Source organism: Argopecten irradians, unplaced genomic scaffold (assembly GCF_041381155.1).
Source record: "Argopecten irradians isolate NY unplaced genomic scaffold, Ai_NY scaffold_0204, whole genome shotgun sequence".
NCBI classification, from domain to species: Eukaryota; Metazoa; Mollusca; class Bivalvia; order Pectinida; family Pectinidae; genus Argopecten; species Argopecten irradians.
The window spans coordinates 2794-30238 of NW_027187671.1; the positions used below are offsets into that span (position 1 = coordinate 2794).

The 27445-nt window shown below is 34.3% G+C and overlaps 1 protein-coding gene and 1 non-coding gene across 2 annotated transcripts; both read right to left on the reverse strand.

Annotated features, from left to right (window-relative positions):
- Positions 1-26171, reverse strand: LOC138312091 (poly [ADP-ribose] polymerase 1-like; the record flags this gene model as incomplete). The annotated part of the gene is given in 26 exon segments (XM_069253148.1): positions 1-44; positions 47-142; positions 442-503; positions 929-1056; positions 1919-2071; positions 5340-5438; positions 5629-5751; positions 6310-6432; positions 6957-7040; positions 7292-7417; positions 8540-8738; positions 14943-15075; positions 15430-15510; positions 15989-16076; positions 16357-16502; positions 17131-17285; positions 17605-17703; positions 18486-18605; positions 19967-20049; positions 21495-21611; positions 21809-21896; positions 22502-22576; positions 22909-23048; positions 23400-23515; positions 25551-25674; positions 26095-26171. Coding segments are annotated over 26 exon segments (2817 nt in total), but the record flags the coding sequence as incomplete, so codon positions are not given.
- LOC138312094 (small Cajal body-specific RNA 8) lies at positions 15668-15797 on the reverse strand. Its single transcript, XR_011206855.1, has one exon. It is a non-coding gene; the product is annotated as a small Cajal body-specific RNA 8 (non-coding RNA).
- Positions 26172-27445: the final 1274 nt, after the last annotated feature.

Sequence of the window (27445 nt, forward strand, 5' to 3'; positions counted from 1 at the left end):
TTGAAAAACTTGACAAAAAGGATACTCGTTATATAGGAGACTAGATCGCCCTGGGTAGATGCTATCCCCTTACCCATGGGGATCACTGTACCATCAGGGAGGGTGTGGGATCCCGTGGGGTCAGGGCATGTCATACCAACACCTGTAATAATAAAAAAAAAATTTTTTATCAACACTGGTCTCGACGAGCACACCATACCTCTAATACATTTTCTTAATCATACTAACAGTTGCTAAATAACTAAATCCAAGAATCAAATGCGTCATGCCTGTAATGCAAAACGTATAACATATAACTTGTTATCAAATAATTTGCTTTCGCCAGAAATTACCATTGAGTCAGCTGTTTAGGTTTTTTTTTAAGTTGAACCAGAACAGTTGACATATAAATTTTGAGGCAGACAGGATAAAAAAGCATGTATCAATAAGTAAACTACTTACCTTTACAACTGTGTTTGCCTTTAGGAAGTTTGTTGATGTAATCAGCACCAAACCTCTCATACCTAGAGAACAAAGGGAAGCAACTCTATTTAATATTTGTTTCCTTTAAAAATCTTAAAACTACAATCACCAGATTACATTTCATATTTTATTTATGTTACAGCCATTCATCAGATGATTTTTTTCGAAATGGAATAAAGAACTTTTTTTTCCATAGATAAACTTCTTTGAAAGTCCTCTTAGCTTTTGAGACGTGAATTAAGCACATCACAGATTTCAGCAAACTAAAAATATCTATAAGAAATAAATGCCCCATCTCCATATATCTCAAAGCAGAACAGGATGGGATGGATATATACAACACTATTGGATCCTCTCTTACTTCAACCAGGATATGAACTATTGCCCAACATAAAGAATTCACTATGAAAAGCGTGATCTATCAGTTCTTTGGTTAATTGTCCTACAAACATAATTGTTTACTTACATGTTTCCTAAAGCTACCTCACATAGCAACATTATACCAACAGGATCATTCTTAGATGTTCGACAATAGTTGGCACTTTTTGAAACCATGTCAGCAAAGTAAACACCTTTACCAAACATATATCCAGTCTGAAAGAGAAAAAATTATTTCATAAATTTTCTATCTAGAATAAACTGTGGTAAATTTTCTAAAATCAATATTATGAAGTTAACCCCAGCCCTTTGACTCTACATTCAGAATCCTATAAACAAATCACTAATGTGATATGATAATTCTTAAAAATGCCCCACTGCCAACAAAGCATTTAATGATACTCATCATTTGAACAAAAATTGTTGTTTTAATCGTGTACATTTATATCTAATTAACACAAAAATTATAAAATAATATATTTTGCTTTAGATGCATGCGCAAACAGTACTTCATTCCATAAAGGACATAGTGCCACGGATTTTTTTCAGGATGCAATTAATTATTTTTATTATTTTTATCTTGAAGTAAAATTTGAAGCTCAAACTTTTCAATGGTTGTAATGGTGTAAAGTAAGTAACTTTTACAACTGAAGAAAATATTAAATCGTCTGCTCCTTTTTTTAATATTGAAAAAAAAAAAATCATTTGTCAGCAATGGAGCATCTTTAAGCTTCATGTTTTACAGCGCAATTGGCTTACAGGGAGTAATATTGAATGAAAAACTCATGATAATGATTAATATATTCAGTAATCTAATGTATGATAAAAGCATGATGATTGATATGTAATTAAAACAAGAGTCTGTTAATTAATCACCTTGCAATCTAAAATTATCAAAACCCAGTCTTTTAAGACAAAAATTCACAACTCATTCCTTTCATAGAATGTACAAGTTAACAGGGAATATCATATCATGAGCACCTGAACTTGATGTCTGAAACAGGCTTAAGCTTAGTGTATAGTTAAACAAAAGATCTTAAATAAAATACTTCAAAAAGCTGTCAATATTTCCACCTACCACAGGTGCCTCTGGTGGGGCGATCCTCAGGCCCTGAGATAGGATACCAGCGTAGTTGGTGGTGCGAGAACCATGCCACAACAGTTGGCGGTTAGGAAGGTCGCGGAACGGTGAATATCTTGCTTTCTCTCCATCTCGAATGATTTGGAACACCTGGAAAAAAACATTTTAATAGCACTTTGTAAATCTGGAAATGAAAAAAAGGACCTGATTGTAATGGAGGACCATTACAGATGTCCCACATTATACCATCCTAACCCCTACAGTACCTGAACCGTTTAACGTTCCCAGCCTAACGCAAACGCAACGCAAAAAATCCGTCCGTTAGCTAACGCTAACGATTGCTAACGCTAACGATTAACGATCAACGATTAACGCAATACCGGCTAATGATTAACGACTAACGCAAAACGCAAAACGATCAAAAAAAGCATAGACCGGAAATACCATTGTTATAATCACGGAAATGGCTTGACGATAAATAAATTACGGATCTTGACGTTCTGAAATACAAACGAGAGTATAAGAACAACGGGAGTATGTTAAGGATTAAAAAATTCTGTATACCATATAAACATTTGCCTATGAAAACTATATGGACATACGTACACGATGAGGTCAAAGACGACAGTACTCAATACGAAGTTTCCACTTTACAGGTACAAAATGTACGTTTACAAAATGAATTACATGTGCAACTGTATGTATAAGAAAGAATTGTATTATTCTAAAGTGTCTCATTCACCCCGACATTTTAAGAATAAGAAATTATTACAACATCTCTTTACTGATAATAACACAATGAAGTCAAACACGACTGTACTCGATACGAGGTTTCCACTTTACACGTACGTTTACAAATTACGTGTATGTATTAAGAGAGAATTGTATTATTGTAAGAGTCATATTTATCCGATATTTTAAGAAATAACAAACAAATTGTTACAACAACATTTTATTTATAATATTACCGTCACAATGTCATAATTTTAGTGAAGCGAGCAGGCGTATACCGGTACTTTAAATAGTATCATGGTATTGAAATAACGAATAAAAGATTTTCACTGATTTTTCATAACGGATTATATTACTAGGATGTGCATTCATGATCATAGATATACAGTATATGTGTACATAAAAGTTCATTGACTAGGCATCGATTTTAGGGTCGCACATGTTTACAAATGTACGTACTACATTCATGTACGCCACAGCTACTGTAATAAAGATTAAACATTTGAATTAGTGTTTCGTCATTTGCGGTTCTCTCATTATATAGTTCATGCATATAATAAAGATATAAATAATGAAAATATTTCAGTTCCAGTTATCTAAATTCAAATTAAGTCAATTATACATAATCATTGATGACAACATTGATTAAGATATTGATGCACATGCATACATGTATATACATGTACATGTACATTAAAGATTACTGTAAAATTTTATTGCGACAATTTTCTACGTATATTTGTAACCGGTGTAAGAAACAAAGTGATTTGATCAAATTTCACACATCAAGCAACTCTGCAATTTACAGTTACAAACAAATAATTATTCATACAATGTATAAGTGTAATAAGCTAATTCATTCCAACGTAATCTATAAGAAAGTATAATTGTAAACATTAAAACTTTGAAATACATGTACTGTCACATTGTACGGGGCACAGGTAAGTTTGGTATAGAGTTAATCTTCCTCCCAAGAAGGTGTTAATTACAGGTGAACTCCCCCCTTGGCCAGCGACAGGGGGTCTCCACAAAGTAAAACCTGTCGTGACCTATATACCTGTACAGGTAAAATACCCCTGCGCGTCACGCTGGGAATTGAAGTGATTCCAGGTACAAATAACAACGAACACGTGTGAGAAGTCGATTGTCCAGTTTTTTTATGTGATATGAGCAGAAACGTATATCCGTGTCTGATTTGACACGCGTACAGTACGTGTGAAGGCTTACAATGTAACGTACCTGCTCAGTTCGAATTCTGTACACGTGTTCTACATGTGCATATGTAGATGTAGGTATGCTCGTACATTACGGACATTCTTGTATGTGAAGAAATGCAAACGTTTACATCTTTTTATTCCCTTTTTCCATTTTCATATAAATACAAGTACTTATTAATTGCGTTTAAAAAATATTTACATGTAGATGGCAAATATCTCACCTCTTCCCGTGTTCAAACTCGTCATGTTAATGATTTTTAAACTTCACGAATTTATTTACAAATCTGCCGAGTTCCATTCTTTGTACATTGATAATATCTAACAATAATATCGTTTTTATATTTTTATTATCTGTTTTAGCTATTTTCGTGTGTAATCTTTCAAATGTCGTGGATTTTTTCTGAAATAATGCTTTTGACATTAATGTTCTGTAAGACAGTTTCGTTAATATTTGAATTGCTTTCGCAGAAATAATAATAACAGAAACATATATACATATATAATATATGCTTCTGATAATATAATAATAAAAAAGTGAAAATCACATTAAGTTTTGTAGTTTTGATAATTAATACATTTACTATTTCTGTAAATTGACTGAATGAAATGTCATATAAATACAAAGTATTTCAGAACGTTTTTACGGATTGGAGCGTCATGTATGCGATCTTGTTACTGTACAAATTTTTATTTCCAACCACATCTAACAAATATATATACAACCAAAAGATATATATAAAATGCAATACAATACACTTAATTCATTTTTTTTATTTCAGAAATGTTATAATGATCGCTTCTACACGAAGCAGTAAACGTAATATCTTAGGAGAAAAGTAATGAACAGTAAATCCGGATCGTCTAAGCGTCTCACCGGCATTTGGTTCTATTTTTAGTGGTTAACGTTAGCGGAAGTGGATCCTGCTAACGATTAACGCAAACGATTTCTAATGCAAACGATTATAAACGCAACTAATGATTAACGATTGCTAACGCAAACGATAACGATTAACGATAAACGATTGCTAACGCTAACGATTGCTAACGGAAATAACGCAAATGCAAACGAAACGCAAATTTGGGAATGTTAAACGGTTCAGGTACTGTAATGTAACATTTTTTTTTATCTTTTTTCTGACATCTTAAACTCTTGACAATAAGAGACTTGCATTTTGTAATACCATGGCAATAGATCCTTGCAAAAATCACCATTGTGTTTGGTATCCCTTATATTAAACCTCTGCATACTAATTTTTATCTTTTTCTAACTACATTTAAAATTTCAACAAATCAGAGACCTTTATTTTTTTACCATGACAACAAATCTTTTTCGAAAATGTTGGTATAATCAGAATTTTTAAAGCTCTAGTAATAATTTGTCTAGCATTCCAAATTAAATATTGGTTGCAAAAACATCCCTTAAATTAGTTTGGATTCAGAATTATTGTGTCGTGCAGTAATGAACTTACATCAAGCACTTCAAGGTCATACTGGTTATGGGTTGAAGCGTGAGTATTCTTTACATAGTCCAAAAGTCTCTGGCACTCTTCAGACTTCAGGTCTAAATGCTGAAATAATAATGATAAAATGAAGCTTTGATGATAACCATGCTTTACGACATCAAACTCTAAAATGATCGCATCAACAGCTTCAAAGATGCCAGATATTTACTAACAACGATTCATAGAGTTTTTAAATTTGAATGTAGACAAATAATATGTTTAAATGAATAACTCGGACAATGTTCAAGTGGAATACCTCAATTTCTGTGTTGAGTTTCCTATAATGAGCATCAACAGGATCCTCGCCAGAGTCACCTCCCTTCAGCATACTGTAGGCCACTTCTATATCCAGTAAGTTATTGATCATCTCCGTCTTGGTCTGTTACAACATTAACAAACTCTTAAAGGTACAACATCCCTGGAGCTACTGTTTGGGTTTAATCTATACCGTTCTTATCTTACATTCCATTACCCCTGATCAATCATTCACTAATGTAACTAATTCTTGATGAATTTAGCTAAATTCTGAATACTGTACATGAAATATATTATGTGCAATTTTGTTTTTTTGTTTTGTTTTGTGGATTGGAATTTTGATATAATTTTGCAGGTAGAAAATTTCGTGGTTAGCTGATGAAGCAACAGTGACAAGATTATCTTAAACAATTTGTTGTTTTTATATTTGTGGTCTCAAAGCAACCACGAAAACAATGAAAGTTTTCACACATTTCATGTTACACACTGTATCATTTAATTCCAACTCAATGCAAATGCATCAGATGTGCTTGCCAATTAAATTGATTCTTCAAATTTTTCTTCAAAATCAAGAATATTTTTATTTTAACCAACGTAATGGATTCAAATGTTAATCTTAATTAGCAATTTCTTACTTTCGTCTAAAGAGAACTACAATCTGAGTGGTGGAGTGTTCTCTTACCTTTATAACATCTAGAGAGTTAATTAGAGGTGGTTTCTTCATACCAAAGTCATGAGGTACCAATGTGTAAAACCTGTTAGTAGCGTCCAGGAACTGTGTTTGTGAGCCTCCATTAGATATCAGCTAATACCAAGATAAATAGGAAAGAAGGCACTGTTATAGGAATTATCAAAATATGAGAATAAAGAAAGTTATCTTTTTCTTCCTAATTCATGAATAATATAGGTATTATCTATCTTTTCACATTTTTTAATGAATAAAGAAATCTTCCTTACATCTAATTTAGGGTAAGGTACACAGGGAAATGTATGATGAATTAAATTACCATGAAAAATAAATTCAGTTAATATATGATATAAACTGCAATCATGACTAATTTTATTTCTCTCCAGTGATGTTGATATACTTTTCTGAAGAAAAAAAATCGTGAATATTTGAAGCCTTTAAGTTTTATAACAAAGGATGACTAATTAACTACTTATTTTCGAATTTCATTCAGCAATTCACATGTGATTATTTGAGAACTGATATTATAGTTCCATTACCAGAGAGAGTTGTTTTATAGTGGTTTTGTTATCTCGACTATCTTGTACCAGACAGAAACCTATCATACCTATTTTATAACATCTAGTGAAACAACATTTTACCTCGGTCAGTTCTGTAAGAACAGTATATGCAGATTCTATTTGTCGCTTTGATAACTTTCCTAGTGGCATCTTCTTCAAATCAATCTGCAATTTAGGTCATAACAGTTATCAATGGTTTACTATATTTTCTGCTGTTCATCATTTGTTGACTTTAAATTTCAGGTAAATCAAGTTCAAATTCTTGAAAGCCATTCTTAATATTAAGCAACATAGCAAATAACATTATTAGAATCTTGTATTATTCTTATAACATTAAATCATATCCACAACAGCTGAGAGTCATTTAAAATCAACTCTAGATAAATCCTTCGTTATAAGTTCATTATCTTACTAACCTCAAATTCCAACATGGCTTTCTTCATGCTTTCCACATCAAATATCATACAGACAAGATCTTGTACAGCTTTAGGAAGTTTGGACCTTCCTCCAGCCTTAATGGTGGTCACAGCCTCTTCATCATCCTACAAAACACAGCCATATTCGTCAAAAGAGTAAATCCCGAAGAAAATGTTTTAAATATAGGTATTAGCGAAAAAAACAAAGAGTAGGGTTAAGTATTGCCATGTAAAATGATATTGCGATATATCGCAATATATTGCAGAATTAAGTGTCAAATAAAAACATGAAACTAACAAAAATGTGTTTCATTTCTTTTTTGAATCATTTTACAAATGACCAGTAATAATATGCTTGTAGGTTTAAAAGTTACAAGCCATTTAAAGCAAAGCAAACATCCTGATTTAATGTGTTGTTATACTGCCTCCTAGCTTCTTCACCCCTGTAGATGTTGTTATGAATGGCTACAAAACTAAAATTTAAATTCATAAGCTTAAGTCAATGGTAAGTTATTGATGAACTTGTGTCCGTGTTGTCTTCTTTACATATTGTATACCACATCAGGCAACACACTCATTACCATCATATTTAAGTTTGTAACCAATATCAATAAGTAAATCTTGTATCCATTTTTTTATAGTTTTCAGCCCAACTGCTATGTGATTTCTTGCATGATAAGTTATTGATTTTTTCAGGGGACTATCTGACAACCCGTCGACCTCACTTTCGGTAGCATCCGGCCTAGTGAATTTTTTATTAAATATACAATTTGCGTCCTTGATCCATATTTCAAACGCTAATTTAAAAAGTGTCAGGTATTAGAGCATTTTCAACATTAGCTTCTGTTAATTTTGAACCTTGCTCCACCGGAAGTACATTAACTTTACATATCTAATACAAATCGATGATTTATCACTTCTGGACACGACTGGAGCTTATGAACTACTTATATGCATTTAACATATAGTTTAAATGTTTAAAATACCTTTTATTACAATTTCAGAAATATCGCTGTATATTGGCAACCAATTTTCTTATCGCGATATGATATCGTCGTGAACAATATTGCAATATACCGGTATATTGGATATATCGCGCACCCTTACCAAAGAGGTTTGCAATCGTGAAATTATAAATTGTGTGAAAAGTTAAAATGCCAAATTAAGTCCCTACAAAAATAAGTTTGTTTACAGTAAATATCCAAACAGATAAAACTTGTATAAAAACATCATTATTGGAGAACTCACCTGACCATAATCAATCTCCAGGGGGTAGAATCTGTTGGCTTGTTTTACAAAGTTTTTCCTGTTTGCCCATGAATTGCCAGTTTTTTCCATATAAAGATTCTCCATGGCTCTCATGGCGTTAACCCGAGAACCAAACTGTTCAATTTTATGGCTGCCAATTGTTGTACCAACTCTTCCCCAGGATCGGAACAGCCACCACCTGGAAGGAACACGTACAATATTAGCCAAGAGTTCCGATCACAATAAGGACATAGTCATTTAGATCCCCCACCAATGGAGATATCAAAGCTGAAGTAAGTTAGATTGTGGAGACTTATGTGTATGAAAAAAAAACAGGAAAAAGGAAGTTGAGCTAAAGAAAGATGGAGTATAATTCAAGTAGAGCGGGGCTGCAATTGTTGAATCAGGTATACAGCCTTGACATTTATATTAGACTATATACACAAAGATGGGTGGAGTTTTGCAAAGTAAGGCCTAAATTCAAATATTGTTTGTTTGCCCTCCTCCGACCGACCCATGAAAATCGGCCCGACTCAAAAAATTTTATTGAAAATTATTATTATTAATAATTAATATATAATAATAATTATGATAATAATAATTTCTAGTGAAATTTTTTTTATTGTCGTGTACTTTCCAGTGCTGTGTGAAAACCTTTGATGAATTACGGTATAAATTTTTGTTTCGCCTTATTTAAAAATATTCAAATTCAAAATTACGTACATTTGTCTCAGCCAAATGAGCAAACGATCGTGATTTAACTTCAACGTGCCGACATGCACTGATGCAGTTGTTTGTAACATCGTACACACATGTGTAGGAAAATGGCGCCGGGTTGAAGCCATACTTTCACATTTTCACACCGGGTGTTTGGGAATTTGATCGGTATTGCTATTGATACGACGATAGTTTGATAATATTTCAGATATTTATCCAAGTATTAACTGCATTAAAACATCGTAGCAAGTATTTTTGTTTCCAGAGTAAAATACGAAACTTTGCGGCTAATCATATTATACTGACTGCGTAAACAAAACATAGCGGCCGAAAAGTAAAGCATGGTTTCTCCAACTGATCGTGAACTACAGGTACGTTACGTTCACAAATAAACATATTTGAAACTGTAAATGCCTTAAGTAGATGTTTTAGGTAATGATTGTATTGAGTTAGAATCTACGACTGCAGAAACGATCTGCATCAATGACGAATATCTTTGCCGATTCATGTAAAAAATGACAAGCCATACGAACACTAAAACGTGTTGACCATGCCGATATGAAATGTTCATGAAAACATATATCGGCGTATTTTGTCGAAAATAACCTCAAAGTAAATATGAGCACTACCCACAATTCGTAGTTATTGATAATTAAATTAAATCACCCGTGAATTAACTTGAATTAAATGACAAAAATAACAAGCACACAAACAGTTATTTCCTACGTGATTTTTCTATGCCGATAAAACAAACAAAAAGAATTTCCGATACAAAGTCATTTTGGTGATATTTTTAATTACTCCATTGCTCAAATCCATCATCCAGTAAACTGAAAAATAGGTGGGGGTCTTATTTGCAGACATCCCCCCTAAGTCTGAAAATGTGTCAAAATAGGTGGGGGGTCTTATTTGCGTTGTTGAAATCATTCCATGGATCTTCAAACGTTTTGGTAGTCGAATGTAACATGGTCGAATGTCAGAATATTGGGGTCAAGGGTCAAAGATAGAAGTCCACCGTCGGACTATGGATTTTTTTTTTGAAATTCAGTTGATGTACGATGGTCCAGAAAATATTTAAAGACTCTTTCCCGAGGGTATAGACGTTCAATGCTAACACTGCCCAGACAAAACGCCCATGTTTGATTATTTTTCTTATACGTCTTGTACTTGTATTGACACATCATGTGTAGTGCGAGTCACAGCTGTTTATGACGTCATAACAATTGCATGTGATTTGATTGTTCTACACGCGGACAATGGACATTTTCAATTGTTGTGACATCCAGTGATAAATCTATGTTTTGACAATGATGGGACAATTTGTGGTAATTGAGTCAAAACTAAAAGTTTGAGTTTTGCAAAATAAAATGAAATAATTTTCCTACCTACCGACCCATTCTGAAAATTCCAGGTCGGAAAAGGGCAAACCAACATTATTTTAAGTCTGGCCTAACATTTACCATTTACCATGATATTTTCAGCAATGTTTCCATGGTAACGGAAAAAGCACAAAAAATGAAAACCTAAATATAGCAAAAGGTACTACTAGACCATAAAAAGAATGTGTCTATGAAGTTTCATGGAAATATCTCTGCTGGTTTTAGAGTTATGCTCCGGAAATGAACTTGCTACAAAAATATGATATTTTCAGCAATGTTTCTATGGTTACAGAAAAAAGCGCAAAAAGTGAAAACCTAAAAATAGCAAAAGGCACTACTAGACCATAAGAACAATGTGTCTATGAAGTTTCATGGAAATATCTCTGCTGGTTTTAGAGTTGTGCTCCGGAAACGATTCTTACACAAAAATCTGCCATTTTAAGCAATGTTTCCATGGTTACAGAAAAAAGTACAAAAGGGAATAATAAAATCTGTTACCTGTAAGTGAACGAGATCGGGTTATCTCAGTTGAGGGCTAAGATTTTGTAACATAATCCCAACCGAGGCATTAGCCGAGGTTGGGATGTTACAAAATCTTAGCCCGAGATAACCACATAGTTCGGTTATATCAAAAACAAACGATGATCAATCGGTACATACTGTTTCATAATTAAAAACAACAACCAAACAATGCATGGTAAATAACTGAATGCACATATTTCTAATAATATTGACTAGCTGACGCTTGTGACGTCACCGGTTCAAGAGTTTGACGTCACATGCGCGGACTGTTACATGAATGGCGTAAAATTCCGCCAAAATTCGCGTAAAGGTACCAGACAGATCGGACGAGATAGAAAAATCTAGCACCGGGTATCATGTGAGATTTCCCTGTCCGATGTGCGAGAAAACCTTAAAATAGCAAAAGGCACTACTAGACAATAAGACTAATGTGCCTATAAAATTAGCATATATCTCAACCGGTTTTCCAGTTATGCTGTGGAAACGAACCTGCTACAAAAATATGATATTTTCAGCAATGTTTCTATGGTTACAGGAAAAAACACAAAAAGTGAAAACCTAAAAATAGCAAAAGGCACTACTAGACCATAAGAACAATGTGTCTTTGAAGTTTCATGGAAATATCTCTGCTGGTTTTAGAGTTGTGCTCCGGAAACGATTCTTACACAAAAATCTGCCATTTTAAGCAATGTTTCCATGGTTACAGAAACAAGAGGCCCAGAGGGCCTGTATCGCTCACCTGGTTTGTAATGCCAAGTAATGTTCTGAATACAGGTTCATTGTTTCTTAGGAATTTTAATATTAACCTCTAAGTCCCCTATTGGGCCCCACCCCTCCTGCCCCCGGGGGGCCAGAGCCAAAATTTATACAAGTTCTGTTCCCCTTCCCCCAAGGATATTTGTGGCCAAATTTGGTTACATTCCATGCAGAACTCTATGACTAATAGCGATTTAAAGAATTTACCTCTATTTCCTCTATTGGGCCCCACCTCTCCTACTCCCAGGGTGTCAGAGCAAAAATTCATACAAGTTCTGTTCCCCTTCCACCCAGGGTGTTTGTGGCCAAATTTGGTTACAATATGTGCAGAACTCTATGACTAGTAGCGATTTAAAGGATTTACCTCTATTTCCCCTATTGGGCCCCCCCCCTCCTGCCCCCGGGGGATCACATACAAGTTCTGTTTCCTTTCCCCCAAGGATGTTTGTGGCCAAATTTGGTTACAATACGTACAGAACTCTATGACTAGAAGCGATTTAAAGGATTTACCTCTATTTCCCCTATTGGGCCCCACCCCTCCAGCCCCCCGGGACCAGTGCCAAAATTTATACAAACTCAGTTCCCCTTCCCCCAAGGATGTTTGTGGCCAAATTTGGTTACAATCCATGCAGAACTCTAGGACAAGTAGCGATATATAGAATTTACCTCTATTTCCCCTATTGGGTCCCCCCTCCTGTCCCCGGAGTATTAGATCCAAAATTTATACAAGTTCTATTCTCCTACCCCCAAGGATGTTTATGGCCAAATTTGGTTACAATCCATTCAGAACTCTATGACTAGTAGCGATTTAAAAGATTTACCTCTATTTCCCCTATTGGGCCCCGCCCCTCCTGCCCCCGGGGGACCAGAGCCAAAATTTATACAAGTTCTGTTCCCATTCCCCCAAGGATGTTTGTGGTCAAATTTGGTTACAATCCATGTAGAACTCTATGACAAGTAGCCATTAAAGGATTTACCTCTATTTCCCCTATTGGGCCCCGCCCCCTCCTGCCCCTGGGGGACCAGAGCCAAAATTTATCCAAGTTCTGTTTCCTTTCCCCCAAGGATGTTTGCGGTCAAATTTGGTTACATTCCATTCTGAACTCTATGACTAGTAGCGATTTAAAGGATTTACCTCTATTTCCCCTATTGGGCCCCGCCCCTCCTGCCCCAGGGGGATCATATACAAGTTCTGTTTCCTTTCCCCCAAGGATGTTTGTGGCCAAATTTGGTTACAATACGCACAGAACTCTATGACTAGAAGCGATTTAAAGGATTTACCTCTATTTCCCCTATTGGGCCCTGCCCCTCCTGCCCCTGGGGGATCAGAGCCAAAATTTATACAAGTTCTGTTCCCCTTCCAAAAAGGATGTTTGTGGCTAATTTTGGTTACAATCCATGCAGAACCCTAGGACAAGTAGCGATATAAAGAATTTACCTCTATTTCCCCTATTGGGCCCCGCCCCTCCTGCCCCCGGGGGACCAGAGCCAAAATTTATACAAGTTCTGTTCCCCTTCCCCCAAGGATGTTTGTGGTCAAATTTGGTTACATTCCATTCAGAACTCTAGGACAAGTAGCGATTTAAAGAATTTACCTCTATTTCCCCTATTGGGCCCCGCCTCTCCTGCCCCCGGGGGGTCAGAGCCAAAATTCATACAAGTTCAGTTTCCCCTCCCCCAAGGATGCTTGTGGCCAGATTTGGTTACAATCCATGCAGAACTCTATGACAAGTAGCGATTTAAAGGAAATGTTGACGGACGGACGGACGGACGACGGACGCCGCACCATGACATAAGCTCACCGGCCCTTCGGGCCAGGTGAGCTAAAAAGTACGTAAGGGAAAACCTAAAAATAGCAAAAGGCACTACTACACCATAAGACTAATGTGCCTATAAATTTCAGTGCATATATCTCAACCGGTTTTCCAGTTATGCTGCGGAAACGAACCTGGTACAAAAATATGATATTTTCAGCAATGTTTCCATGGTTACAGAAAAAGTGCAAAAAATGTAAACCTAAAAATAGCAAAAGGCACTACTAGACCATAAGAACAATGTGTCTATGAAGTTTCATGGAAATATCTCTGCTGGTTTTAGAGTTGTGCTCCGGAAACGATTCTTACACAAATATCTGCCATTTTCAGCAATGTTTCCATGGTTACAGAAAAAATGTACAAAAAGTGAAAACCTTAAAATAGCAAAAGGCACTACTAAACCATAAGACCAATACCATAAGACCAATGTGTCTATGAAGTTTTGTGGAAATATCTCTTCTGGTTTTAGAGTTATGCTCCGGAAACGAACCTGGTACAAAAATATGATATTTTCAGCAATGTTTCCATGGTTACGGAAAAAATGCAAAAAATGAAAACCTAAAAATAGCAAAAGGCACTACTAGACCATAAGACCAATGTGTGTATGAAGTTTCGTGGAAATGTCTCTACTGGTTTTAGAGTTATGCTCCGGAAACCATTCGTACGGACGGACGGATGGACTTCGTTGGGCGGGGGATAATAACAGAAATTGAGAGAACTCTCATGTATTGGGACTATTTCTGCATCAGTATGTTTATCCTATTACTGAATCAGAAATGCCACTGTTAGAAGAATCCAGAAATTAATCTTCATTGACGTCCAATTTCTAACGCTAATCATAATACTTTGTTACAGAAGCAATTTCAACTAGAACTGTCGCTAGAGGGCTAATTAGGCCTTTTAATTAGTAATAACTCCATTAATAGGGGGCATTGCAGAATGCTATATAGTTTACTCAGTTCCCCTTTATGTCAGGGTTCTGTGTACCAAATTTTATCGAAATCTGTCTGGTAGTTTAGGAGTAGTTTGCCGGACAAAGTTGTGTCTGCTGCTCAGGCTAATTAGGCCTTTTAATATTTTAAAATAACTGTATATTAAAGTAGAGGACATTGAAGAACCCTATACAGTATATTCTTGCCAGGGGTATAAAATGTTAGTAATGTTACTATTTTAAAATATAGTAACCTGAAACATAATCATATTCAAATCACCTACCTCCCACCTCCATCTTTCTCTAGGGCTTGAATTTTGTAGAAAGAGTTAGTTCCCCTTACAACATCAACCATTCCCAGAACAGCATTATAGATGTTTCCTTGGTCTTCCAAGATGTGTGCTGAACTCTCTAGCCCTATAAATACACAAAACAGAATAAAGACAAAACAGGATAATATATTAATGATGAATGTAAAACTTTACCAGATAGAACCAGATATACATGCTACAGGTTGAATCCATATATAACAATAAATTAGTAAGAATGCATCTCTTACTGGACAAAGTCCTGAAAACAAAATTATTTTCATTGTGACTTGATTTTGTGATCTAGATCTACAAGATTCTACTTGACCCATTTAAAAAAAATTGATACGATCTATTAGCAATTTATTTTTGCATTTGAAATCGCTTATGATATAAGTGAAATTAAATCACACACAAAAATAGGTTGGTATACAGTAATATCTAGGCTTCTAAAACTACTCACCTGAATCAGGGTCTACAGCAGCGCCACCTTTCACCGTCATCTTCATTGTTTTAGGGACACTCTTAGTATACATCTTCTCCGCTAAATAATACAAATCAAAGCATATCATTTACCTGTAATATTCCAGCGCTTGTCCATTGACAAACAAGGATATTGAAATATTACTGACATAATGAATGTATTATGGAGGTTTTGCTTGACCTCGAAAGAAATCTGTGATAATAAATGCATTATGGAATTTTGTTCACCTCGTATCTGTCTGCAAGGTTTCCTCGACACATTGCAGTCATCAGAAGGCGTTCTGCTCTAGGAAGTTAATGTGACAACCCAGTCATATACAACAGGGCTGTGTATCTGGACTACTTCCATACAAAATGTTTTTCACACAGTCATACATCCTTATCGATTTTTTGTATCAATTGACTGTAAGTGCATGACCTTTAAAAATTGTGTTGAGCTATACTGTTAGAATTGCTAGTCTTTGATGCCTAAAACATGTCCCCATGTATTTCTACAAGTAACGACTAATAACTAACTAATATGCTTCCCTGTTTCATACCTGCAGCAGCTTTATAGGCTCCGTAACTCTTGCCACTCTTCCTCTCACCACTCTTGCTTGAAGAAGGTAAGCTCACACGTAGTGTTGGCTGAAAGTCAAAAATATTCTTTATACCCACTGACACAGGGACACACTCATTTCAATCCACATTTCTTTCTATACTGCTCAATTATATCTAATGCTATCATTTATCAAAATATTTATTTGACAATGATTTCAAATTTCTCATGGCAAATCAAGTCTGTAAATAAGATTATTCCAAAATATCTATAAAGCATCTGTGAATATAATAATTCAAGAATATCTATAAAACATCTGTGAATATGAAATATTGCATAATATCAATAAAACAAAATAAAATCTCTTACATCTGCACCCCAGGGAGCAATAGAGTGACTCTGGATCATGAGCAAGGCCCCGCCTTTCTGCACACTGTCTAGGAATCCCTCGTCAACAACATGGATGTCTGCCTTTTCTGCATCTTTGATTGTCTTGGATTTCTTGTCTACTTCCTCTATAATGTGTGAAGGCAACTTCAAAATGTACAAACCATTTCATCTATACTAAAATTATATTGAATAAATCAAAGATTTAGCAAGAGAATTTAAGGCTTTGGCAGTGTGTGCTGATTTCTATCCAACCCGACACATTCATTTATATCTAACAAAATTTGTCTTAGTTTTGTCACTTTGTTTCTGTTTTACATTCTATAAACAAATATTTTTTTCAGGATGTAACGTTTATGGTGCTAAAGGAAAGTCAAGTTTTCAGAGTAAAACATTAACAGTCAGTATCTCAAAACCAACTGGATAGAGAGATTTTGCTTCTGACACAAATCTCAGTGTCATTATCAAAACACTTTTGTTTTTAAAAAGGTTGGGAAGTGTATTTCTACAAGAGGTTCCTTAGTATCAAGTTAAATTTATCCTTCCATAAAATTAAACCTAATTTTCTAAAACAATAGTCAAGGTCCTTTTTATATTTCTATGCTTTAGATGGCTAGATTGGCTATTTTCAACAGTCATGATTGGCTAAATTCATATGAACAAAACTTAATAACATTTCTCTATATGGTTGCTGTTATAACTAATAACTTACTATATCATATTTGTCAACTTATAATATTGGTCTATAAAACATACTCTTAGTAGAAATACAAGCTGCCACATCTGAAGCCATTTTGTTGACAACGAATCCTCCAAGCTTTGTTATCTCTCGACTGATTTCATCCTTGGCCTTTTCTGTTTTCCCTATGACAAACTTCATTCCCTCCAGAGACTGTGAAGACGACGATGATCTAAAACAAGAAACAAGTTCAACTGAATCATTGATAAAATAATAAAGTCATGTTGTTTGTTTCTTTAACAATTATTTACATTCTATCAACATGTAGCTATCGAAGGATTACATTATGAAGAAAGTTCAGAAGTCCAAAAGAAAAAGCACAGGAAACATGACAATACCCAACAACTGTCTGATACAGAGCTTGAGCTTGCTACACATCTTAAAATTAAAACAAACTTCCTCAGCGCCAAGTGAAACTTGCCACTGAAAAGGTGTTCTAAATAGGATTTTGTGTACAACTGTGTCTTTAAACAGACTCAGTATATAATTACCCAGCTCCAGAATCCACAGTGTCCATAGAACTGTCTAGTGAGCCTACCACTGCAGCAGAACTAAATGCTCGGTCTCGCTTCACAAACTTAAAATTTTTGCTAAAAAAAAAAAAAGATAAAAGAGCATATTTAGGCAGTAGTTTTAGATTCAGTTTTAAATCATATGATTGAATAAGGCTTCTTGCTATTGGCATTATTGAAAATGTTGTTTTTTTTTCCAAATGTCTTATTATCAAGGTAAAAATATCTGAGATATATGTCAGGTACATTTTTTTACATTGTTTTGGTCCACAATCTTTAACAATAATTGGTGTTTAATCATGTATATATATGTCTGATTAACACAAGATATGATATAAAATAATTTATTTTGCTTTTGGTGCATGCGCAAGGGAATTTTTTCGGCATGCAATTAATCAATTTTAATATTTTTATCTTGAAGTAAAATTAGAAGCTCAAACTTTTCAATGGTGGTAATGGTGTAAAGAAATTAACTTTTGTAACTGAAGAAAAATATTAAATCATTTTTGGTAGAGGAAAAATACCATCAGTCAGCGTTGGAGCATCTTTAAAGAATTATTTTAATTGAGAATAGTTAGTGCCATTTTAATGTAAAGAATCCAAATAATCAACTTTTGGTCTCCATTTTAACATTAAAAGTGTTTGGCTATCTGTTGGTATATAAAGAATTCAAGTTTCATGTAAGGAAGGCCTCCTTTGTATACAGTGTGTAGCATGTGTGAAATGTTTTGGGATAATAAATGTTCATTTTGTGACTCTTTGCAATAGGGTAATTCTTATGTATAACTCACATTATTCTGACATCCCACTCTTACAAGTACAAGGCACAGTCTTTACTATGACTGATGCTAGGTACTTACAGAAATGGCACATCATGGAATTCCTTGGGCACTTTAAAGTTTTTCCTTTTGGGCGTCTTTGTGACATACATACATTTGGTCCACTCTGTCATGTTTCCAGTGCACTTGTACCCTACAGCTCTGTCAAATGACATACAAATGTTGCTTGCAAAAGTGAAGTCATCAATACATTTCCATTCACAAGATGACCTAATTTCATTATGTTCCGACAGAATAAAATGAACTCTTAAAAGTATCAATACAACTTTTTCACACAGGAGGTGTAATCATAAGGGCTGTTCCAGCAAAACGTATATGGTAGGGGGGGAAGGCACTTTGAAATTAGGAGACCCACCGATAGAAGTGATTTTCAATTTTGTTGACCCCCACACATATCTATTTTTTTGTGAACAAGACCATGGCATAGAAGGGATTTAATTTTTTGTTTTGCTCCGACATCTTTTTGGATTTACATATTTTGATTTCTAACATTTAACAAGAGACCTAGGACAAAATCGTACTGTATATGGTGCAGTGAACTATTGTTTGATTTGCTGCATCTATTGCTAATTTGTATAAAGGTATAATCTTCCTAGAACTAGCAGAAAATCTATTAAAGATACCGAAGTGTTCCATAAACGTAATGCAAGAGTAGACATCTGAGCTTGTGAACTGACATGTTTTCCTCGACATAATACCAGTGAATTTAAATAAAGACCTGTTGTTGACAAAAGTATTTTGCCAAAACTAATCTGTTGTTTCTCTGTACTATTGCCTAGTTTGATTGAATGTAATATGTTTTAGATAAATATTCTGTGAATATTATATCAAAACATCCATAAAATAAAATAATTGTTTTTTATTGAAGATGATCAATGCTTTAATATTGTCAGAAATTAATATTTTTCTCAATAGTTATTTTTATAGTCAGGATGACTGACACGAAAATTATAAAACACAAATTTTTGCATTTTATATCAAAAAGTTAGAACTGCTTCAGATTATGATAGACCCACCCACAGAAGTGATTTCATTGAAACGCCACCCTGGCACAGAAGTGATATTATTTGGAACCTACCATGGCACATACTATTTTTTAAAGTGCCTTCCCTGGGTGCCATATATGTTTTGCTGGAACAGCCCTAAGAGGGATCCATCAAAAATCAATCAAGAACATTTTTAAGCCACAGGTTATGGAAAAAAAAGAGTAAGACTCTCATGTTTTTGAGCACCCATTATATATTACTCAAATTTACAATTTTCCCTCAAATTCTTTGAAAATAAACTCTTCTTATTAACATTTCACATGTAACAATTGTTAACAGGACCTGCTCATACCTATGATTGCCCCATGATCATACAAATTCATTAAATACAATGGGACCAGGTTCATCAGTATTGCTTAAGTTAAGGAATTTCAGATTTTTCTCTTAAATTCTGGTCTGCTTTCCTATATGAAATATGATTAACACTATCATGTCCCCCATTTCATCACGACTTACGAGTATACAAGTTGACCCTTTTTACACTCTGGACATCGTTCAAGTGCTCCGAACACCATGGCATCAGCACAGGCATCCAGTAGCTAAAAGAGACAATGACATCTTGATTTGAGCTTAAACAAGAAGCTACAAAAGAAAAGGTTTAAACAGAAAAGGAGCAATGCTTACATTCATCATGGAAAGATTATGCAAACAAATATATTTAGCTATTATTTTTCTTTTATTCTGTAAGGGCTGTTCCAGTAAAACATATATGGTAGGGGGGGAAGGCACTTTGAAATTGGGAGACCCACCGATAGAAGTGATTTTCAATTTTGTTGACCCACACACATATCTATTTTTTTGTGAACAAGACCATGGCATAGAAGCGATTTAATTTTTTATTTCACTCCGATTTGTATTTGGATTTACACATTTTGATTTCTAGCATCACCAAAGAGTCCTAGGACAAAATTGCACTGTATATGGTGCAGTGAACTTTTGTTTGATATGCTGCATCTACTACTAAATTTGTATAAGTATACAATCCTTGTAGAACCAGCGTAAAATCTTCTAAACATACTGAAGTGTTTCGCAAGCATAATGCAAAAGTAGACATCTGAACATTCACACTTAAGCTTGTGAACTGCAACTTTTTCCTCGACTTAATACCAGTGAATTTAAATAAAGATCTGTTATTTTGCCAAAACTAATCTATTGTTTCTTTGTACCATTGTCAAGTTTGAATGAATATAAATATGTTTTAGATAAATAGTCCTCATTATTATATCAAACTACTCAGAAAATAAAATAATTGTTTTTTATTGAAGATGAACTACACATTAAATATTGTCAGAAATTAACATTTTTTTAAATATTTATTTTTGTATTTTTGTAGTCAGGATGACTGAGCAACATTATAAAACATAAAACTTGCATTTTATTTCAAAAGGTTACAAATGCTTCAGATAGACCCACCCACATAAGTGATTTTATTGAAACGCCACCCTGGCACAGAAGTGATTTTATTTTGAACCCACCATGGCACATACTATTTTTTAAAGTGCCTTCCCTGGGTGCCATATATGTTTTGCTGGAACAGCCCTAAGCAAAATGTCTTTTATTTAAAGATGCTCCACCGCCGACAGAGCATAAATGATATTCATCATTTGAACAATAATTGATGTTTAATCGTGTATATATGTGTCTAATTAACACAAAAAATTATGACAAATAGTTTATTTCGCCTTTGGTGCATGCGCAATCAGTAATTCATTCCAGATAGGATACAGTGACACGGAATTTTTTCGGGATGCAATTAATTATTTTTCATATTTTTAATTTGAAGTAAAATTAGAAGCTCAAACTTTTCAATGGTGGTAATGGTGTAAAGTAAGTAACTTTTGTAACCAAAGAAAAATATTAAATCGTCTTCTCCTGTTTTTGATGGTGAAAAAATACCATTTGTCAGCAGCGGAGCATCTTTAATTCATTTTTATGTACTATCTCATTATAATTTTAATTATTTCGGTCATTTAACAAAACTTACACGACTTTCGCCAGTGGGTAATTCTTGACCATTTAGTTGTAACATAATTTTCATAGCATTGTTAGAAACTCCGTTTGTGAGCAGATCTCTGTATTTCCATATCAGCTGACTTTGTTCCTGCATAAAATAATAAAACATTATGACAAACAAATACCAATGTATCCTGATGTTATTTCATTTGGCAACAGCAATTTTCTTTTTAATTTCCTATGATTATAATTAATTGTTTTCCTCTATACACATTTTATATAAATATGATTTGTTGTCATCAAAGTTTAATAACTAATAACTTCTACAGAACAAGCCATATCTACCTTAAGATTTTTCTCCTCCTCTGTTGTTTCTTCTTTCTTAACTTTTTTTCCACCAGCGGCACCTTTTTCATCAGCTTTTCTCTTTTTACTGAATAACCAGAAAAAAAATATGTGATACTTGTTTCTCTTCTTTCTGAAGATATATTTTAATGTGAATTTCAATAATACACAACAGGCTCAAGATGTAGATGAACCCCAACTTATAGTACAGTACAACCTGTCTCAGGAACCACCTCAGTATAAAGACCACCTACTTATCAAGATCAATTTCTTTAGGTCCCAAACTGACTATTTCAATACATTTGACCTGGTAATTGTTCTTATGCTGGTCTCTTTTTAAAAATTTGGCACATCAGTTTTGTTGACTAACATGACCCACCACACAATACGTCAATTCCAAAATTCCATAATGACGTGGGTGAAGAAAGGTTTACGGTCAATTAAAGTCCCATCGTCCAGTAATTCTGACATCAAATATTAATGTAAATTTTATGATGTCACAATCACTGGAAGGCAGGACTAACCAAGGGTAAATCTTATTTTGCTCATGTCATTTTGGTATCCTGAAATCCTCGTATCAGACCACTTGGCTATAAAAATCACTTTTCTTTGTCCTTTGGATGGTCTCTATAGACAGGTTTGACTGTAGTGTCGACACTGTAGCATCTTTACAATAAGGTAATTTCAGCTTACCTCTTTTCACCTTTTCCAAGCTTTGTCAATAGTTCCAGTTGATCTTCTTTCTTCAGTTTTTTAAATCCTTTAATTCTGCAAAGAAGTGTAAACAGGCAGCATTGAGATAATATAAGAGTTAAAAAAATTAAACAAGGTCAGGAGGAAACCATTATTTTTAGTTTATTTCAAGCAGTAACCAGAGCTAAATCTTTTCAAGTATGCTTCTGACCAAAAAGATTAAAATCCATTCATTCTTTAATGAGGAGCATCAATAGAGCAAAGAATGATAAATGATCATCACAAGTCACATTACATGTCATAAACTTACCAGCCCAATAGTTAATAGGCTAAGTGAAAAATTAACCAGATCATAAAAGTTATACCTAAAGACCATTAGAAATGCCAGATTTTTAAACAATACCTACGTTTCTGGGTTTTTATCTGTTGTGAAGTCCAAATCTTCCCTATCAGACACAAAACAGTCAACATGGTACCATAGATTCTGAGGACCATACAGTTTTGCTCTTTCACTTTCAAAGTCTTTTATTGCAATACGCACAGCTCCCTGAAAACAAAAACATTTATCTGTATTTAATTTGACCCTGTCATTACAGACACACAAATTACTTGGTAATGCTCCAATGATACGCTTCCTGCACCACCAGTGCACTTTCCATATGAACTAACAATGGCGCAGAAAACTCTGAAATATCCCTTATCTGTAAAATTGTGGGGTTTTTTTTTTAGTTTTTAATGATATTTTAATACATGTTGCAACACTAGAATAACTTTAAAAGACAGTCTCTGTCTTAGAAAACATTCATTTTAAATATTAGAATTTGATAAAAATTCCTATTGACAGAAGGGTAAAAGAATTTTATATCACTCTTTGGTGACATATTAATACATTTTTTACCTGTGCTATCTTGTCTCCACATCCCCTACACCCACTGCGACCAGACTTTGCATATTCTGTTTCATAATCGCCAGCAGCACCAGCTCCTCCAGCATCTCCCCCTCCACCTCCGCCTCCTAAACATTAGGTACACAAGTGTAATGCATCTATTGCAATCTACAGAATTTAATGTTTACCATCTATCATTTATCATCAACATTTTAAAAAATAAATCAATATTATGTTTGGTTACACAAGGCCGATTCGACCATTTCTCAAACGACACCCCTGGCAGCTGGATTGGGAATTTCATATTTTTAGGGGAATTTTTTTCCCGACCTCACCACATTTTCTCATTTAAATGAAATCTAACATTTGTCTATTACAATAAAGATTTAATATTATATAATTATATTTATTAACATAATGTTTTTGTGTGTCAAGCTTTTAGATATAACATTTTCAATATAATCAAAGAATTTTTGGAGAAATAATGTCATGAATATTAAGTGAAGATTTTGTCTACGTAAAAACATCAGAAATGGAAAGATTTCTTAAAGGGACAATTCACTCAGGCTAATTCTTTTACATAACCAAGAAGCAAAATATAGCATAAATGTATTGTTCTACATTTCTTATGAAACATATAACATAAAATATTGATAAATACCACGTCATTGTTAAGTATTTTAATTGATACCATTGAAATTACAAATCGTTGATCAATACGATAAAGCAGGTACATGTATACGCTGTACCCGTACCCGAGCCAAAGTCACGCACGTTAAACAAATGAACTTCATAACCACTGAGAGGAGGTGATAAAATGTTTTTTAGGCAAGACAATTCACCTAATAAGGTAAACACACTACTGTCAGAGCGATTTGAGCAGTTCTAGACAAAAGTTGCATTACTTTACGAGCAAGGGACAGGGTTCGGCATACAAGACTTTTGACCACAACATGTAATGGCGGACAGCGAGCGAGTTTGAATATTTCACACACATTTCACCACCATGGGTTTTCTGCCATATCACAGTAAAACCGGCTGATCTAATTTCAGTTAGAACTGGGGTTTTTTCCAAGATATGTACAAATTTTAATGTTCTCTTAGACCGAATTGTCCCTTTAACTGCCATCCATCACAAATTGACATAAAAGTATTTTATTTTTTTCTGGTGTAAGCAACATCGCTTTCACCTTTTAAAAACATGCAACTAAATCAGTTATTTATCCATATCCGAGAAAATTGTCATCATAATTCAATATTCAGACTTCAGTTTCACTTTGAATGCGACGACCTGTGAACTGTTCATATTACATTACGAAAGTTGTAGGGAAATTTTGCAAAATCTGTAGAGATATCATTATTTACATGACCCAAAGTCATTACCGTTTTATTTACTTACTATTTCAATTAAATAGCAAATAATAAAGTGATAAATGAAGTGACAGATGTGACATTAGACTGTAGCCTACCCCCTATGTGCTGACTGCCAGATGATCGTTCAAATGTTTCTAGGAAAACACAATGTGTCTGTGTTGTAATATCAATCCATCAAATCATTTTTTACAAATCCGACTTGCCTTTTTAATGTTTTAAACACAAATTGTTTCATCTCAGCGTGTTTGGTATTTTGGTCATAGACGCTTGCACTCAAGCGCTACACATCAAATATGGAACCAAAATTTCCTGATAATCTTATGACTTTAGGAAGCTGTTAGGAATTTAAGAACAATCAGGCAATTTAAAATGGGGCCACTAGAAGGGGAATGGGGCCATTTAACGGCCTTAAAAGTACAGTAGAATCAGCCTTGTTACAGTACTTTGTCTTAGTCTGTTTTTGCATATTACATAGTTATCTGCCCTTACCAATATAGCTTAGGGCTCTATTGTAATGTCATTATTTTGTATAATAAATTTACACCATTTTTCCATGTAGGGGGAGAAAACCCTATAAAAAATAAATACAAACAACTAAACGTCATTTCATGATGTGCCAGGTTTGGAGAGCAGCCATAGTTCCCAGAAAAGAAGATGACTTCAGTCATGCATACTTCAATCCCCTGATCCAGAGATTAAACCATGGCCAGCTGTCAAAAACATAATCCAGTCACTTCCCTTGGCTGCTGCACTAACGATACGAGTATTATGCAACATAAATATACATACCTCCCACTTTCTCTTTTATTTTTTCCTGGTCTTCCCATCTCAGGGCATCAAATCCATGTATATGGTTTGCATCTTCAACTCTGGCACGCTTCCAAAAGCAGGCAAAATGAAACCAATTTGGAATCTGGAAAGCAAATTATACCATGTCTTCATGAAAGCTACCTTTTGTTTCAAGAGAAAATGTTTCTTTCAATCCAGACCAAGAATCAATCATAAAAGCCTTGTTCTAATTGGATACTAATTAATAATTTAACATTCCTGCAAATATAATATACTGCGGCCTACATGGATACAAGGTAAAGGTGTTTATACTGATACTACAAACTATTTACAGATACTCGACCTTTAAGCTTCCACTCAACAAATATCAGAAAAAAAAATATTGTAGACAAAAATACAATACTTATATAATGATATATATATATATAACTCCAAGGCATGAACACATGAATACTTTATGAAAAAACACATACATTTGATATGTTTATTTCATTCGCATTTACTACTACTATATTGTATTTTATAAAATATACAGAATACATACCTTTCCATCAAACATCGGTGACTGAAAAGAAAGAAAAAATAAGTTTATATTAAATTTGTATAATTCATCCAAGTAGCATGAATAGTTGCCAGCTCATATATACCTCTAAAAGTTAATTTAGCATTATATATATACAGACTGTAATAGATCAAGTTTTGTCTTAATTAGGAATTAGAATGAGTAACAATTACTGACAGGCGACTATAAAACTATTCTTAGATTTTTTATTCATGTATATGCATGATTTCTCTGAGAAAGTTTTATGGTGCCGTGTCTTGGTACTCGGATTAAGCCAAGATTTTACCTATGTATAGCTAGGCTTTGTTCAAGTTTTAGCCACATTTGTATGTTTATCGCGAGTAAGAAATGAAGAAAATGTATAATTTCAAGATAGTTCATTTTACATAATCCATGCTGCTTTTATAAATTTAACATACTGATTATTCAAATTGGTAATAACTAATTAAATTAAAATGTTACTCAAATGACCGATGACCCCATATGCAAGGTTAAAGGATTTACCAGAGGGATGGATTTGTCTATTGGGGTTTTGGACAGATATGTTGTGTGCACTTTAATTTTGTATTTGTGCACTGACGTGACGTTGGGTGACATCACGACTGATTTTCCTTTGATATCCTCCGGTGCTAGGGCTGCCACGATACGGCAGAAGCGTACCACGATAGTTTGTGTGATACACAACAGCTGTATTGTGATATGTATTGCAATATTTTGACCTTAACATAAATGGTGTTTATTTTGTATATATATTCCATAATAAAATGAACCTTTACATTATACAAAGATACATTGTTATTAATTCTTTTTAATTGTGTTGCTGAGTAACAACAAGAGGCCCAAGGGCCTTAACGGTCATCTGACTACCTTGGTAATAATCATATAGGAAATTAATTAGATATAGTGTCATGGTAGCCATCTTCGATTTGGGATCAACCAGAGATGTAACAACACTTTGTCGGGACTCTGTCAGGATCATCTCATGCAAGTTTCAGCAAAATCGCACCGGTAGAACTTGAGAAGAAGTTCAAAATGTGTTTTCAAAATGGCAGCTGTGGCGGCCATCTTTGATTTTGGATTGACCCGAAAAATAACAACACTTTATCGGGACCATGTCAGGATCATTTCAGGCAAGTTTCAACCAAATCACACTGGTAGAACTTGAGAAGAAGTTCAAAATGTGAAAAGTTAACGCACAGCAGACGACGACGGACGAAACATGATGACTAAGGGTCATCCTGACCCTTCACATGCTCCAATGTGAGGTTCTATTTAAAGCTACGCTACAGACCATTGCAACCTCAATGACAGTGTCTGCAAATATTAACATATC